Below are 17,040 nucleotides of genomic sequence, written 5' to 3'. Positions count from 1 at the left end.
TGCGTACAGGGTTGGAATGCCCTAGGCAAATCTAAGGTTTCTACTGTAGCCCTAGGTTTTGACATGATGATAATGAGGCTCATTTTCATTATGTTCCATAAGGTTCAGCTACAACGAACAGTGATTTTCATATAAAGGTTAATGAAGTGTTTTTGCACACATTACTTCTTGGGATTACTAATTCTATAAAATGGTGCTATACTTATGGTCCTATTTTTATCAATTAAGGGCCAGTTCACACCGAGCAAAATCGTTGAAAACCGGTGTCAAACAGTGTCTCTATGACTTGGCAATTTTTTGATCAGAGAGCGGCAGAAGCAGAGGTGCACAAGCCCTTCCATAGAGACACTGTTTGACACTGACACAGGCAGGATTCCGTGGCGGAATTGCGACGATTTTGCTCAGCATGAACTGGCCCTAACATTAAACAATTGTAAACGAGAGCTACCTGAAATCGCTCACCATATTACACAGAACCATTGGTTACTATTGTTACTACGATCGTTTACTCTATCTGATCCCAGCAAAAGAGTGAACGATGTGGGGTTACACTGAACGATTAGCAAACGACTAACAATGATTTTGGTGTCAGCACAAAATCAATGATGAACGACACATGAACGATTTCTCGTCGGTCGTTTGATCATTGCCTACATTTACAAAATAATTATTGTTTAAATTAAAAAAATATGATTTTTTGCACAATAATCCTCCTGTGTACTAGAGCCCTTACAGTACAGCACGGCAGATAGAGGCACTGGAGGGAGAGGGGGTTACTGATGCATTTGTTTTGCAAAGTTCTATATGAGCAGTAAAATCAACAGCAACATAGCAAGGACGGGATTACACTAAGCACTAAGCTGCTGCTTCTGCGGCTACAAGGAGAGGGAGACCTTGCTTTTATTTCAGGGCCAGTGACAATCCTCTGAAGGAGGCAGATTACAGGTACACAGCTCAGGCTCTCTCCCTCTCTTGCCCTAGCTAAGCCCAATCCTTCCTTCCTGTGTTTCAGTCTTCGTCTCTGTTACATAAGAATCAGAATGCAGAGAAATATAGTGGCCAAAGGAATTCATCTTTATATATCAATAATGTCAGGAAATCTTGCTCTGTAACATGGTTCCCACAGATTGGACTGTTCTGTTTAAGTTTAACCCTGCTACATCAATATGAAGCATGTCTATTTGAATTTTATAGTAATAAAAACTAAACTCCATGGTTGCACAATACTTAGCGACTGTGTATATAAGAAAGTCTTAATGGATGAATCCTATAATGGAAAGTTTTTTTTTGTTTTTTTTTTTTTTAAGTGCTGTCACAGTACATGTAGCCTGGCCGTTTTTACAATTATTTCCTTTGACTCATGAAATAAACACAGCTTTAGAATACTCTACTTTCTCCAGCACAGTGGCTCAGTGGTCCTGGGTTCAAATCCCACCAAGGGCAACATCTGCAAAGAGTTTTTATGTTCTCTCCGTGTTTGCGTCGGTTTCCTCCGGTTACTCCGGTTTTCTCCCACAACCAAAAACATACAAATAGGTGAATTTAGATTGGGAGCCCTATTGGGGACAAGGAGCAATAATTGGCAAAAAAAACTATGTGAAGTGCTGCGGAATCTGTGTGCGCTATACAAATAAAAGCATTATTATTAGCTGAATGCGACTATACCTTTCAAATAAAAAAAAAAAAAAAAACTCTTAGAGCTGCTGTGCCCCAGCTAATGTTCTCAAATGGCACCATTACCAGCAGCAGACACTGTGGCTGAAACTGTCCATAAACACAATCACTCTGCCCTTCTTTTTTCATACTATTTGCTATTGTGATACTCGCTGAATAGTCCAACCTCTGGAGTAGTGTCAAACCCTCATCAAATGAAAAAATACCATATGGGCAGTAAATAGAATAATATTTTTCCCTTTTCATGCTGTCATGTGATAGTAGACAAAATGTCATTGTGTTGCAAGTGAAAAGGATTCCAGTGACCAGAGGTGCAGCTATTATATAATACAATAAAGCCTATATGGATATTTTTAGGGGTCGCAGAGTGCTTAAACGTATACCTTCAGCTCAGCCGTGTCTCCTGATAAAAGTTTAAGTATGCTTGAAAATAGGTCAGATCGGCGTGTGCATTTCTGGAAAAAATCCATAACAACTGTTGATTTTAGATTCCCCTTTTAAATCAATAGGGGAAATCCATGCTAAACCCACATCATAAATTGACGGGATACCATATTACAGAGAACGTTAGTAATTAGTTATGATTGTTACTACAATCATTTACTCTATCTGATCCCAGCAAAAAAGCGCACAATGTAGAATTCACTAAACCAATAAAAATCTGACATATAAAACATATATGTAATTTTTATGTATATAATAATGTGCTCCATTAAAAGTCTATGGAAAAACAGCCATCTGTGCACATATTGTAAAATATATATATATATATATATATATATATATATATATATATATATATATATATATATACATATATATATATATATATATATATATAATTATTTTTTTTCCTTTTTTTTTTTTTTTTTTTTTCCACACATCTACAATAAAAAAATCCATTGCATGGTATGAACATACCGTGACAGGCAAAAAAGCTGTAATAAACAGTGTTTGTTTGTTTGTTTGTTTTTAACCAGCTGATTAATAAGCATTTTCTTGATTGTCTTCTTTATACTAGGGTCCTTATCAAGGCTAATGGGAGTATGACTTGTGAGTAGTGAAATTCTGGGGTTAATCTGAAGTTGTTGATTTTTAGTGTAGCTGGCATTTATATCAAATGTAACAGGTTTTGGAATAAACTGACATTTTACAGTTTTGAATTACATTCACTTGCCCGAGAGTGGAAAGAATGATTATGTCACCGGTAAAATAATGATAGACTAGGAACAATGCCAGGTTATATATAACTGCAGTCCAGCTTTCCAGTCTCTTGTCAATAAAAACAATGACCTTTACAAGCCCGAGCCTCCTCCATAGTTGTGCTGCCTTCTGTAAAATCCCCTTTTGATTTCCCGATATAGAAATATTCACAGAGAGGGTTTTTTTTCTATTTTATTTGTGTATTTTGCCCCAGATTGATTCTCCTGCACAGACTGAGCATAAAAATGGTTTTAGTCTATAGCAAAAATCCCTGTGGTTATTATTACTGTCCTTTACAGCAGCACATTACTGAAGAAATGGGAACAATCCATTATTCTTACTGTAAGAAATGACATAAAGGGTAAACCTTACATTGAATACAAAATACAGCTGTTGTCCTTGCAGCCTTGGCTTAGATGTATATGTAATCTCTAAAAACCACATACTTCAATAGCTACAAGTAATGCAGCTCAGTTCAACTGGAGACAGTTGTCGTCTATTATATTCTGAAAATTGACATATAAATAAGATGTGGAGCTTTTTTTTTTTACATTGTGAGATATTACAAACCCGCCCCTTCAACTATGATACTATGTTCTTTGAAGCCTCAGGTTATTGTTGGGTAAAACATTCTATTTTTTTTAAGAAACTTTAGGGGAGATTTATCAAACATGGTGTAAAGTGAAACTGGCTCAGTTGCCCCTAGCAACCAATCAGATTCCACCTTTCATTTTCCAAAGAGTCTGTGAGGAATGAAAGGTGGAATCTGATTGGTTGCTAGGGGCAACTGAGCCAGTTTCACTTTACACCATGTTGGATAAATCTCCCCTAACGTTTCTTAAAAAAGTAGAATGTTTTACCCAACAATAACCTGAGGCTTCAAAGAACATAGTATCATAGTTGAAGGGCGGGTTTGTAATATCTCACAATGTAAAAAAAAAGACCATGTATGATAAATCTCCCCCTATGTCTATGCAGAATGATGTGTAACAAGTAACAAGAAGTGAAGAAAATAAGATGAGAGTTATGACAACAGAATCAGACTACACAGGGTTTGTTTGTAGTCTGTAGCCATGGAGGTACATCAGTCCACATAGGAGCTGTAGACAGAAAAGGTTAACTTTTTTTTTAATCCAGGCAATTTGAAAAGTTGCTTCTTTTTATTATTTCAGATGTTTTACAGGGAAAGAATAAATGTTTGCCCTTCAGTTGTATTGTTTTATTTCACCATATTCCTGTGTCTATGAACATTGGTTGGCAGACTATATGACTCATACTATGTCTCCCAAAGGTATCCTTAGAGATGAGCAAGCACCAAGTATTCTTGGGTTCGTCCGGACCCAAGCATAAAACAATTTGATTACCAATAGCTGAAATTTTTTTTTTTAAACATAGGCTATGGCTATATCTATGTTCTATGTATCTATGTTTTCCAGGCAGCCTCAGGGCTGTATGCAACTTCTTCAGCCATTGGTAATCAAGTACCGCACACTTTAGTTCACTCATCTCTAGTTGTCATCAAGCTGTCTACACTCCTAAATGGCAGTGGTAAATCACCATATTTTATTATTTAGCGATCCTGAAATTTTTTTTAAAGTCACCGGTAGAAATTAGCGACTATAATTAGGGATGGTCCGAACCTGCCGAGGTTCGGGTTCGTATGAACCCGAACGCTTGGCAGCAGACTCCCGCTGTCTGCCCGCTCAGTGGAGCGGGCGGATCCAGCGGGAGTAACGCCTGGAAAGCTGGGATACAGCCTATGGCTATGGCTGTATCCCAGTTTTCCAGGCGGTCCTCCCGCTGGATCCGCCCGCTCCACGGAGCGGGCAGACAGCGGGAATCATTACCGAGGGTTCGGGTTCGTACGAACCCGAACCGAACTCTGTTCGGACCATCCCTAACTATAATGATTACCCTCCAATTTCCCAAAAATACCCTGTATTACTATTTCTTTCATAAGATATTGATCTACTGAAAATGCACATTTGGCAGGATTATATGTGTTGTATTCTTCTTTGCTCTATGCTGTATTCTTTTTTGCTTGGTTTTAATATATTACATTTTTTCTCCAGGTAGTTTGGCCCATTTCACAATTTCCTTGGAATATACAGACAATTTGGACCTGAATCATGGATAACGGTAATGAGATTGAGATGTTGGACAGTGATGTCCCTCAGCCTTTATGTGCTGTGTGTGGACAGCAGCATTCTATAGAAGAAAGCCACTTTTACACATACACCGAAGAAGTGGATGATGACCTTACTTGTCACATTTGTCTCCATGCTCTGGTTGAACCACTGGACACTCCATGCGGCCATACTTATTGTACTCTATGCCTCACCAACTTTCTCCTTCATGAGAACTTTTGCCCTATGGATCGAAAATATATTATGCTACAGTCATGCAAAAAGTCCACTGTGCTGGTAAAGAACTTGCTGGATAAACTTTTGGTTATCTGTCCCTTCCAAGAGTATTGTCAAGATGTCCTCCAACGATGTGACCTTGAAGATCACCTCCTAAACAGGTAGGCAATGGCGCACCATAGGTAGGTGCAGCACATTTTCTTACAGTATACATCCAACAATTGTCATGATAGATAAAATAGTTAGTAGGTGGGGTGCCAGTGCTATAAGGACTTGGTTTGTTGGTCCTTCCAATGAATAGCAAAGTAGCAAATTACTGTAGCACTCCAAACGTTACGTTTTATTCAAAATTTTATTTGAAATTCTTGCCTTTTAAATAAGACTTCACCCTTGGACAATTTTGGAAGTGCAGTAATTCGCTGCTTTTCTTGCTAGATAGATTGTTTAATGGTTTGCTTCCTGCAAACTAATTGCACCCCCAGCAATCAGCTGTAATCTGTAGAGAAACCTTTTTTAAATATCTACAGAGCAGGTGTTTATCATGTGTACACTGGGAGAAGTATACACAGTAAGCCCTTGCACCTGTGGGTTGCTGCTGCACCTTCTGTTTTTTTGTCTGTACTTAAGCCATAAGGAGCGTGCAACCTGCAGTGTGAACAGAGTCATAGATGTGCGGACAATTTTTTCCTTTTTTTCCGTAGAATGTGGGGGGTGTGGCTACCACCTGTTGACTTGCACTCCACTCATGTCCCAAGGGTGCTATAAAAAGAGATCATTTGGCTCCTATCTGCCTAGTTGTAGGCTTATTCAGCCCAGGAGAGGCCATTGCTAGTGTGAAAAAGCTAGAGTAGGGAATATGTCTGTGAGGACACCTTAACGTTGGTGATATGGTACACTCTGTTTGATTAAATAGTTTGCTAAGATCCTCACTTTTTAATATCTACAGAACAGGTGTTTATCGTGTGTACACTGGGAGGAGTATATACAGTAAGCCCTTGCACATGTGGGTTGCTGTTGCACCTTCTGCTTTTTGTCTATAGAGAAACCTGACAATAAGTGTGACCATTATCTGTAGCTCCCTCACAGTAAAAATGAAGAATTACACAATTCTCTTTGAATTCAGTAGGTTTCCAGGTAGCACAGATAGGCCCTCCAGAGTTAAACTCATACTTTGGCTAAGAAACTAGGTTCTTGGATGGAAGACTCTTCCCTTATTAAAGGGGTTATCCAGCGCTACAAAAACATGGCCACTTTTTCCCCTACTGTTGTCTCCAGTTCTGGTGTAGTTTGCAATTAAGCTCCATTTACTTCAATGGAACTGAGTTTCTAAACCCCACCCAAACTGGAGACAACAGTAGGGGGAAAGTGGCCATGTTTTTGTAGCGCTGGATAACCCCTTTAACTCAAAATTCCCAAATCAGATGTTTGAATAAAATAGGTTCCAAAAACCAGGCAACCCCTTTAGAATTAGAGTAGTCTCCCCCAGAACAATCATTTAGTTGAAAAAGGATATTTAGCAGATTGAATTTACAACTTTTGAAACAATCTGTAGCAACGTAAGCCAATAATACAATGTTCACAGGGATCTTCCAACCTGTGGTGTGCATGTGTGCCAATAGGTAAATATTTAATGGCGTAGGATGACTAGAAATCTAAGGATTAACTCATGGGCAGCGGTTAACTTGCTTTGACATGTCCAGTATTCTAGTAACACAATTCAATACTTTCAAGACGTCACAAAGGGGTTTATTCTGCTGTCTTAAGAAACCGAACCTAACATTAGGATTACTGTGGGTTTGTGCTAAGTCTCTGAAGTAGTAAAGGATTCTTCTGTGGTTTGCATATGGTTACCTATGCGTGCCGCACACCACCTGCTTTATGTTAGGTGTACAGCAGCTCATGTATTTTAGATCTAAAGAGAGTAAAAAAAAATTTTAAAAAGCCGTCACATGTTCAGTTTGTTGCAATATTCATACAGATGCAAAGCAGCTTGATGTGTCACTTCTGTGCTGCCGATGCCACTGGAGATGAATGGAGATGGATGGTTTACAGATACAGTTTACTTTGTATTAATGGCTGCTTGTCTATCTTTATTAGCATCTGTACTTGTCAAAGGGAAATCTTAGATGAACTTTTCAGCTATTTTTGTATTTAGTTAGTGTTTAGCTGTATATTTATTTGGAAACACTACCGTCATAAGTATCATAAAAGCACCGAGGGTCATATTAGATGGACCGAGTCCCATTATTATTGTCTATTAATATTGGACTATTAATCATAGTTCCCATACTGCAGCCTCAGATCTGATGGATTTACTGAGCAGCATGCACTTCTAAATCTAAATCTGGTGTGGCATGGGGGTGTGGCATTATGTAAGACTGGCGCACAGGTATGGTGGTCTTGATAAATTACCCCTTTGTGTTTTTATAGGGGTACCCTGAACTCTATTTTACTCCCATCAGGAAGCATATCATTCTGTTTATCTCTATCCAGTTTGCATCCTTCCATTCCCTCGGTTATGAATTCAGCCAAAGGGGTGTTTAAATAACTAATTGATCAGTAGTCATTCTGAATCCTTTTTTTTTCAGATTGCGTTCACACCTACAGGATCTGCAGCAGATCTGCAGCAGATTTGATGCTGTGTTCAGTTATTTAAATGAAATCTGCTGCAGAAAATCAGCTGCAGATCCTGTAGGTGTGAACGCACCATAAAGAGGACCTGTGGCCACTATAACAAAAAAAAATATATATATATATTTCACTTATATGATTTATGCGGAACAGCAACTCCATGATTTTTCAATTTAAATTTTTTTTTTAAGTGTTCCTGTTCCTTACCTATTGATATTATTTTTGGCAACCAAAATGCCAAGGAAGGGCCAGATAGGCAAGGGCTCAGTTCTCAACAAGAGTAGTGGTCACTGCCCTTTGGCTGTCTAGACGCTCTTTAGCATATTAGGCTAATGGTGTGTTTACACGGAGATTTATCTGACAAATTTTTGAAGCCAAAGCCAGGAGCAGACTATAACAGGTCATATAGGAAAGACTGAGATTTCTCCTCTTCTCAAATCCATTCCTGGCTTTGGTTTAAAAAATCTGTCAGATAAATCTCTCTGTGTAAACACACCATAAGTTACACTGGTAGGAACCAGGAGGTCCCAAAACAAAACAAAAAAAGCACTGGAGTGGATCCATGGTTCCATGTGGATGTTTACAGCCCAAGTGTTTCCAAAGGCCACAGATCCACTATAAGGCTATGTTCACACACCGTATATTTTCGTAAAATATATTTTTGGAAATATATGTCTATTGCTGTCTAGGAATCTCTTGTGGTGCTGCAAACAACTGACATGTCAGTTTTCTGCAACTGCTATTCACTGAAAACCATGTCAGTGCACACTATGGAGTGAGCGGCTCCGGCCATAGTGTGCAGTGGGGAGTTCTGATGTGGGCGCGCACGGATGCGCCCACATCAGAATGCTGCGGCCAAAAAGATCTTTTCAGAGGAACGGCCTGTCTCATACAATATGTGAACATAGCCTAAGGTTGGACAAGAAGCAGCATACTGTAGATGACATCATAAAATATGGTGACCACATACCACCAATTACTTTTTTACAAGTCAACAAGTGGAATTTAGATTTTCTGAGTAACAATAACTAGAAATGATGTGACACTAATCATCCTTTCTGTATACACTGTATTGGCATAATACATTATTTATATTAGTAGTAGTATTACTCATATTCATATTGATGCCATTCAGTATCTGCTACACATAGATTATACTATACTATACTATATAGACTATACTATACTATACTATACTCTATTTCTCCTTTTAGAAAATGCAGAATGACTGCATGCACAGGCCATTGTACTGTATAGTAGGCCATCCTCAGTCCTTTTGTGACTAGCAAATGTTCTATATTTTCCTGCACAATATGAGGGGGTGTTGGTAATTTTGGACCATGTGTACCAGCTGAGGAACATTTAAGTCATGCTCATTTTTGTGACATTTATGTTCAAACACGAGAAACATGTTTCCTATAATCAAAAGATGCAAGATCAGAATCTCTGGATTAATGTATAGTATGTCTATAACAAAGTACATTTACTAACTTTGGCCACTCCGAACCTCGGGAAGAAGGAAGAAAACACATCAAATCAATTATGACAAAGCGACTCCCCCATCTCCACCAAATGGAGCTCTCTGTATTTTCTGCAAAGAAAATTAAAAACACAGCTGAGTCCTGGAGCGCACATGTTCGGATAAAAAGAAAGGGTACGGGTCATCAAAGGTAAAAAATCAGCTTTGCTATCCTAAGCTGACATTGCTTTAATTGTATGAGAGTTCAAGAAATGAAGCTAGCTGCAGGAAATGTCATAAAAGCAAAAAACCCAAACATCTCCTGGAGCGATGACGTGCCGTATGGTACATCCATGTGATGGCTGCAGAAAAGCACTGAACCCAGGTGGGGCTGACCTTAAGGGTATGACCGTGTGGTCACAATGCATGTTCCCTCACACCCTGCCAATAACCCCCTGTCAAAACTCTTCCCACTAACTACCTGTTCCTTGGCATCACATATATATATCAATGGAGGAATGGTGCAGGGGGAGCAGCGTCTTACGCTAGGGCTGTTCAGATAAAAGATTTTATTAACTAACAAACAAGCAGGATGGCAGGGCAGTTATACTGTTCTGTAATAGTAGGTATGTAGTCCTACTCCCCTCTATTGCAGGTGTTTCTGCCAGAAACAAAAGTGCAGAGAGTAGCCTGTACCCATTTTCCTCTCCAATTGTCTCATGTTGGAGGCTTAGAGCAACACAGGTATCTGCCTATTACCTCCTATTGTGCCCTGGACCACCAGGGATCTCTCTATTCTGTTACTGCCCTAGACCACCAAGGCTGGTCCCTATTACCTCCTTTACTGCCCTATAACTTGAGAGATCTCCATATTACCTCCTTTACTTCCCTATAACTTGAGAGATCTCTCTATTAGCACCTTTACTGCCCTAGACAACCAGGGATCTTTCTTATACCTCAGTTACTACCCTGGACCACCAGGGATCTTCCTATTATCTCCGTTACTGCCCTAGACCACCAAGGATCTTCCCATTATCTTCGTTACTGCCCTAGACCACCAAGGATCTTCCTATTATCTTCGTTACTGCCCTAGACCACCAAGGATCTTCCTATTATCTTTGTTACTGCCCTAGACCACAGGGATCTTCCTATTATCTTTATTACTGCCCTAGACCACCAAGGATCTTCCTATTATCTCCGTTACTGCCCTAGACCACCAAGGATCTTCCTATTATCTTCGTTACTGCCCTAGACCACCAGGGATCTTCCTATTATCTTCGTTACTGCCCTAGACCACCAAGGATCTTCCTATTATCTTCGTTACTGCCCTAGACCACCAAGGATCTTCCTTTTATCTTCGTTACTGCCCTAGACCACCAGGGATCTTCCTATTATCTTCGTTACTGCCCTAGACCACCAAGGATCTTCCTATTATCTTCGTTACTGCCCTAGACCACCAAGGATCTTCCTATTATCTTCGTTACTGCCCTAGACCAACAAGGATCTTCCTATTATCTTCGTTACTGCCCTAGACCACCAGGGATCTTCCTATTATCTTCGTTACTGCCCTAGACCACCAGGGATCTTCCTATTATCTCCGTTACTGCCCTAGACCACCAAGGATCTTCCTATTATCTTCGTTACTGCCCTAGACTACCAGGGATCTTCCCATTATCTTTGTTACTGCCCTAGACCACCAGGGATCTCCCTATTATCTTCGTTACTGCCCTAGACCACCAGGGATCTTCCTATTATCTTCGTTACTGCCCTAGACCACCAAGGATCTTCCTATTATCTTCGTTACTGCCCTAGACCACCAGGGATCTCCCTATTATCTTCGTTACTGCCCTAGACCACCAGGGATCTTCCTATTATCTTCGTTACTGCCCTAGACCACCAGGGATCTTCCTATTATCTTCGTTACTGCCCTAGACCACCAGGGATCTTTCTATTACCTCCCTTACCGCCCTAGACCATGAGAGATCCGCCTATAAACACTTTTCCTGCCCTAGACCATCAGGGATGTGCATCACTGGCCAAGGTCACCAAAGATCATCCTATTAACTCTCTTACACCACCAGGAACCCTAGAACAGGAAAGAATCTGACCTTTACCCCTTCCTTTGCCATTTGTCCCCAAGAATCTGACTATCGATCACAATCCTCCAGAGCTGGTGCCAGTCTTCATTAATATCCCCAACATAGTATGCCTATTCTAAGAGAGATACACACCATTGGGGAATTTTTCAAACTTGCGCCAGTGTACTTCAGGAAAAAGCAGCAGATTTCCAACTTTTTCCTGACACCCTGCTTACCTGATGGCTGATCGGGGGACCTGGCAAGGAGGGGATGAGGCATAGCCTTCTCCCATGCTACATTTATCTACCATCTTAAGTAAATCCAGAGTGGGGTATGGGTGCGGAGGTTTATGTATGACTGCCGTACGGGTATGCCTTGATAAATTCCTCTCCATGTTCATGGATGAGTTTGTATAGAGCTGCAGTTTAAAACATGGCAGACACTGCAGTTTTTGTAAAATCACTGCAACAGCCCACATGACTGCTAATGCCGTATTCAAAGCTGAATAATTCCCCTTATTTTAGAGCAATGACCGTTGTTTTGAAATAAAGAACATAGCCTTTCTGTGTTTTCAATCTGTTTTGGTTGAAAAATACTAACCAAAATACTGAGCAAAAATACTGTATGGGAACATAGCCCAAAACTGTGTGTTGCTGGGATTGGTCAGCCCTGTTGCACTTCTAATCTTTGTCAACTAATCGATAAAGCCCCATTTAATATATCAAAATGAACCCACTTGTCATCTAACCTTTATGACATATTCTGTATGCACCGCATGCCTATTTTCTCCCACAGATTCTCCATATATCATAGTGCCCTTGTCTGTCCTGTCAGGTACAAGCCGGCTTTCAGATACAATGTAGAGGTTATTAGAAGCTTGTCTGACAACATACTGAACATTATCATGTCAAGTTTCTCTAGAAAATTAGCAGGATTTTTATGTTTAGTATTTTTATTAGATTTTTAAATAGAATGACATAGCTGCAATGCATAAGTCACATAAGGTTATGATCGGTGTTTCCTGATCATAAACTTGTGGCAAGTGAGCAGGGAATTTAAAGCAGGCAATGCTAAACAATAGCAACTATTGCCACTTTAGTTTATTCTTCCTTTTCTTGTTTTTAAATATCAAAAAATGTTTATCACTACGTCCAAAAATACTCTGGATTACATTGTACCGCTCCTGTTACATGTGAAGAATTCTGATCTTTGACCATACAGAGTAATCTCATATGTACTTTTTGGGTTGTACACCTGTTATATTTTCTTGTTCTTTTTATATATCAATACAAATAGTTAAAAAAATACCCACTATTTCTCCATTGCGCCAAATAGTTAGCCATATCTAGCAAGGGTAGTAAAGGGTTTATGGAAAAATTCTAGGGTGTAGGGCAGAGAAGGAGTTAATGTCAACAATGCCCTAGTGACCTATCAGCATCCCTGGTGATTCCAGTGTTGTCCAGGTTGCAACAGGAGGCAGAACACTGAGGATTCAGCTTCCTGTTACCTTCCTATACTGATGATAGAGATAAGTGCATGGAGGAAATAGAGAGGGTTCTTGTCTGTATGATATGGCAGAGTATTTAATAAATGTCCTGCTCAATATCTAAATGTGCCTATACAAGCGGTCTTTCAGCCAACAGTTTTCTCTCCCATCCTCCTTATACATATGAACATTCAGCAGAGCTGAACTCTCCTCTGTTCTCTATAGGGGGACAGGATAACCCGCAGCCAGACTGCTTTGGCAGCAGCTTATCTGTTGAAGAACAAGGAGGTTGGGAAGTGAAATTCCAACATACCTGACTCCTATCTCTATTGACTTCACCTGTCGATGAGGACTCAGGGGGCACCCATTCAGTGGGGGATTGGGACTTCATCTACTAAGTGAATGGAGCCTTCTGTGTGTTTTTGCCCTATATTTCCAAGCTTCCTTGGCCTATATGACAAACCTAGGACTTAAATAGGATAAGAACAGAGCCTGGCCATATACAGCAGATAAATGTTAGAGACCACCCTCTGATTTAAGCTTGAACAGCCAACCATCTAGAGTGTATGGGGGTCTTCATGCCCTATGTTTTTTTTCAGAGGGGACCTACTCTGCAATGGCTTACTCCCCTTCCTTCCCTTAACTTGGCTGCATAGTCAGGAGTGGTAGCATGTGATGTCTGTGGCAAAGATCATTTAAACAAAGTAATGGAATGCAAATAAAGCTAGGTGTGCCCTGCTGAGATTACAAGGCCATTGTTTGTCATGTATAAAGCCTATCATAAAGAAATGTTTATCGTGTGGTCTTGGTATTCCATTCCTTATGAGCAATAACCTAGGTTAACATAATGATGTGATCTAGAAAATACACAGCAGACACCAGTAACACGTGCAGCAATGCCGCTGAAAAAAAAAAATCTGCTAGCATAAAGACATGGCACATGACTATGAATTACTATCTATGAATAAAATCCAATCTCTAGCAGGAGAACATAGCTGAGAAATAGCTATTTTTAGATCCACCCTACCATAGCCTGATTATTGTTACAAATGTTCTCCCGCCGTTCCAGATACACAAAGCCGGTCCCTGCAAATGTAATTACAGGACTGATAGGCGGGCTACAAGACACAGCTTCCCATTGCTATTTCACACATCACCCCCAGTGTATAGGCATGGGTCCAATATTCTGTCCTTCAACCTTGACACTACATTTGTGACTAGGTGAATCCAGTATATACATAGTAACAGCTCCTTAGGACCACCAGTGTCTGTTTGTAAAAGACTTATTTTGGGAAGAATGGCTTAGGCATCTTAGTATCATTCTCGTGAAGGAATGTTCCCCAAAGAGAAGCGTTGAGGTCATTGCTGAGTCAGTCTGGCTGCCTGTGTTATCCTTGAAGATAACAAAGGAATCTTGACTAATATCATGTCCTTGTATATTAATGTAAACTCTTGGCAAACATTTGGGTTGCCTTTTTTTTAATTATTATTTTTGCGCATATAGTGTAAAAAGGGGAGGTCGCCATAATGCACATTACACGTGAACATGTATGTATTCTCGTGACCTTTTAAATTGTGTTTCATGGTTGGAGGAGTACAATGTGAGCTTACATAATGTGCTTGTAAGGCTGTAAGATTATCACTGGTTATGCTGGATCTGATGTATGTCTCTTCCTGTTTAGTGATGTGTGTAGACCCTGACTGGATGCTGCTGATGTCATGGCCTATTTACAACTGCATAGCATCACAGTATATAGTTGCCAGTTGTCTCTCCAAGCTGTCGCCTACAGAACCGCATGAGCCATTAATGTCATCTATAGCTTCTGCAGGGCAGTAGTGGCTAATACCCCTACATCTGCATGGTACCATATAGAATTCTTTATATTAGATCAATCATAAGAGGAAACAATAAATATATTAAATATAAACCTTTCTTACATAGAAAACCATAACAAAAACTGCACAAAGAAACACTCAAAATAAGGAGAGAACAGGATTTTCACTACCGTTCACACATTTAACATCCGGTTTTTCCACTAAAAAAAATACAACAGAAAACAACACATAATGATGTTAAATGTGAAATAGATAGATAGATAGATAGATAGATAGATAGATAGATAGATAGATAGATCTCTATCTATCTCTCTATCTCTATAGCTATCTTATATGGTGATACTACATTCTTTGTTATATACTGTAGCTATAGCTACAGGATCCGAGATAACATCATAGGATGATTAAAAAAAAATGAGGAGGGGAAAAGTAAGAAACATGATAAAAAGTCCAAAGTGGTCCCTGGGTAAATTAAGATGAACAGAGCATCCCCCAAGGTGTACTAAATTACTACTGCTGAAATGGTCATTTCGGAGACTTGCAGCTGAGACTTGTAAAGGTGGGTTATTAGTAAGTGATCATATGTGCTGAACCTGGGAAAGCTTCACTGGACTCATTTCTTAGGGTCCTATTTGAAGCCAAATGCAGGAACAGACTATAAACAGGGAACAGGTCATAAAGGAAAGACTGATATCTATCCTCTTTTCAAATCCATTCCTGGCTTTGGCTTCCAAAATCTGTCAGATAAATCTTTCTGTGTAAACTCACCATTAGGCATATATTGCCCCATGTAATAAAGACAATGATCAGTCGAAGAGCTGATCATTAGCTGATTGTTGTCTTCTATGACGTCACTTCTATGGTGGTTGGTCGGAATATAGCTCAGCCAGATGTTAAGTTGTCATGACGCCAGTGTCGGTTGGTCACAAAGGTGTGCTGGCACACCTGCTTTTATTTTAAAGGGGCTAGCTATATCCTTTCCCCTGTGGTCGGTAACCTGCTGGGATGTGAGGGGGTCCCTTGGGGACTTACCACGGTGGTTTGGAGTGGAGTTATGACCCACCCAGACTACTGGTTCCACCAGCCACAGAAAGGGGAGATGACCCAAGGAGAATGGGATGTAGTAGAAGTTCTGAGAAGTAGAGAGGGGGATGTCGAAAGAGTCCCAACCCAAGGTAGAAGTGTGCTCTGCCAGAACTTTAGAAGAAGAATAAGTAGAATACTTGAGAGTAAAGAGAATACGTGTGCCTGTGTTTTGACTCTTTGGTCTTTGCACCACCTATTGCCCACCAGGGTCGGGGGACCCATCCTAAAGGGTGACACAAGCCCTAGACCTTGTTACCTGGGATGAACAGAGTGGTCAGAATTTTCCGATTGCACCCGTGCTCCGAGATAGAGAAAAGTTGCTCTACTCTATCTGGATCGGTTCCTTTCTGCTGCATACTGTCCTGCTCTTTTAGACTGGTTCTCAGAGTGGGTTGGGGTGATCTCTGACTTGTCCTCTCTAAGAGTACGTTCAGCACTGCATAGTGTGTGGAAGTGCTGGTTTTCAAGAAAAAGTTCTAAAGTGTCTTGTGCATCCGTTCACTACAGAGACCAGAGTAAGACTGTCCACAGGGGACCTGGCAGGAGCCAGGGCCCTTCTCGGCTACTACAGGGACCGACCTGGCTTGCGTCCTTCCTCTACAAAAGCCAGAGTAATGGTGCGTTTACACGGAGAGATTTATCTGACAGATTTTTGAAGCCAAAACCAAGAACAGACTATAAACAGTGAGCAGATCATTAAGGAAAGACCGAGATTTCTTCTCTTCTCAAATCAATTCCTGGCTTTGGCTTCCAAAATCTGTCAGATAAATCTGTCTGTGTAAATGCACCATAAGACTCACTAAGGTTTGGCTACACTTCCTCTCCCTATGTGACTTCCTTCTACAGCAATTATAAGGTGTGCTGCAAGTGGGTGAGAAGAGAGTGTAAGAGAAAGAAAAGGATAGGGATAGGAGGAAAAGAGAAAGAACTCCCATTGGTGCACAGATCCTAAAACAATAACCCTTTAGTTACATCCATCCATACAACCCTTTAGTTACATAACCATTTAGTTACATACCACTTCTACTTTAGAGTACAGACTTTTGCAAAGGGTGTAAAGACTAGAAACACCCGTGGTGGGACGCCACATGTGCTTGGTTGCTGTTTAACGTGTATAGAAAATAATAAAGTTATATCCTTACCTGGCCATGCTTCCTGGTGTCCTTCTGCCTGTTCCCAGGTCAACAGAGCTGCCATTGACACTTGTGATAGGTTGCTCAGCCA

At 40.3% G+C, this 17,040-nt stretch overlaps 1 protein-coding gene across 2 annotated transcripts in view; it reads left to right on the top strand.

Moving 5' to 3' along the window:
* The window catches only part of LNX1 (ligand of numb-protein X 1), a 131,806-nt gene that overhangs the window by 7,311 nt on the left and 107,455 nt on the right, over positions 1-17,040 (top strand). For both annotated transcript variants that reach the window (XM_069977624.1, XM_069977623.1), the window contains exon 2: positions 4,950-5,401. In XM_069977624.1, the coding sequence (XP_069833725.1) occupies positions 5,007-5,401 (395 nt within the window). In that variant the 5' untranslated portion in view covers positions 4,950-5,006. The remainder of the gene's footprint in view (positions 1-4,949; positions 5,402-17,040) is intronic.

This window comes from Dendropsophus ebraccatus, chromosome 7 (genome assembly GCF_027789765.1).
Source record: "Dendropsophus ebraccatus isolate aDenEbr1 chromosome 7, aDenEbr1.pat, whole genome shotgun sequence".
Lineage (NCBI taxonomy): Eukaryota > Metazoa > Chordata > Amphibia > Anura > Hylidae > Dendropsophus > Dendropsophus ebraccatus.
Note: the sequence above shows the minus strand (reverse complement) of the source record. Positions and strands in the feature narration are given on the sequence as shown.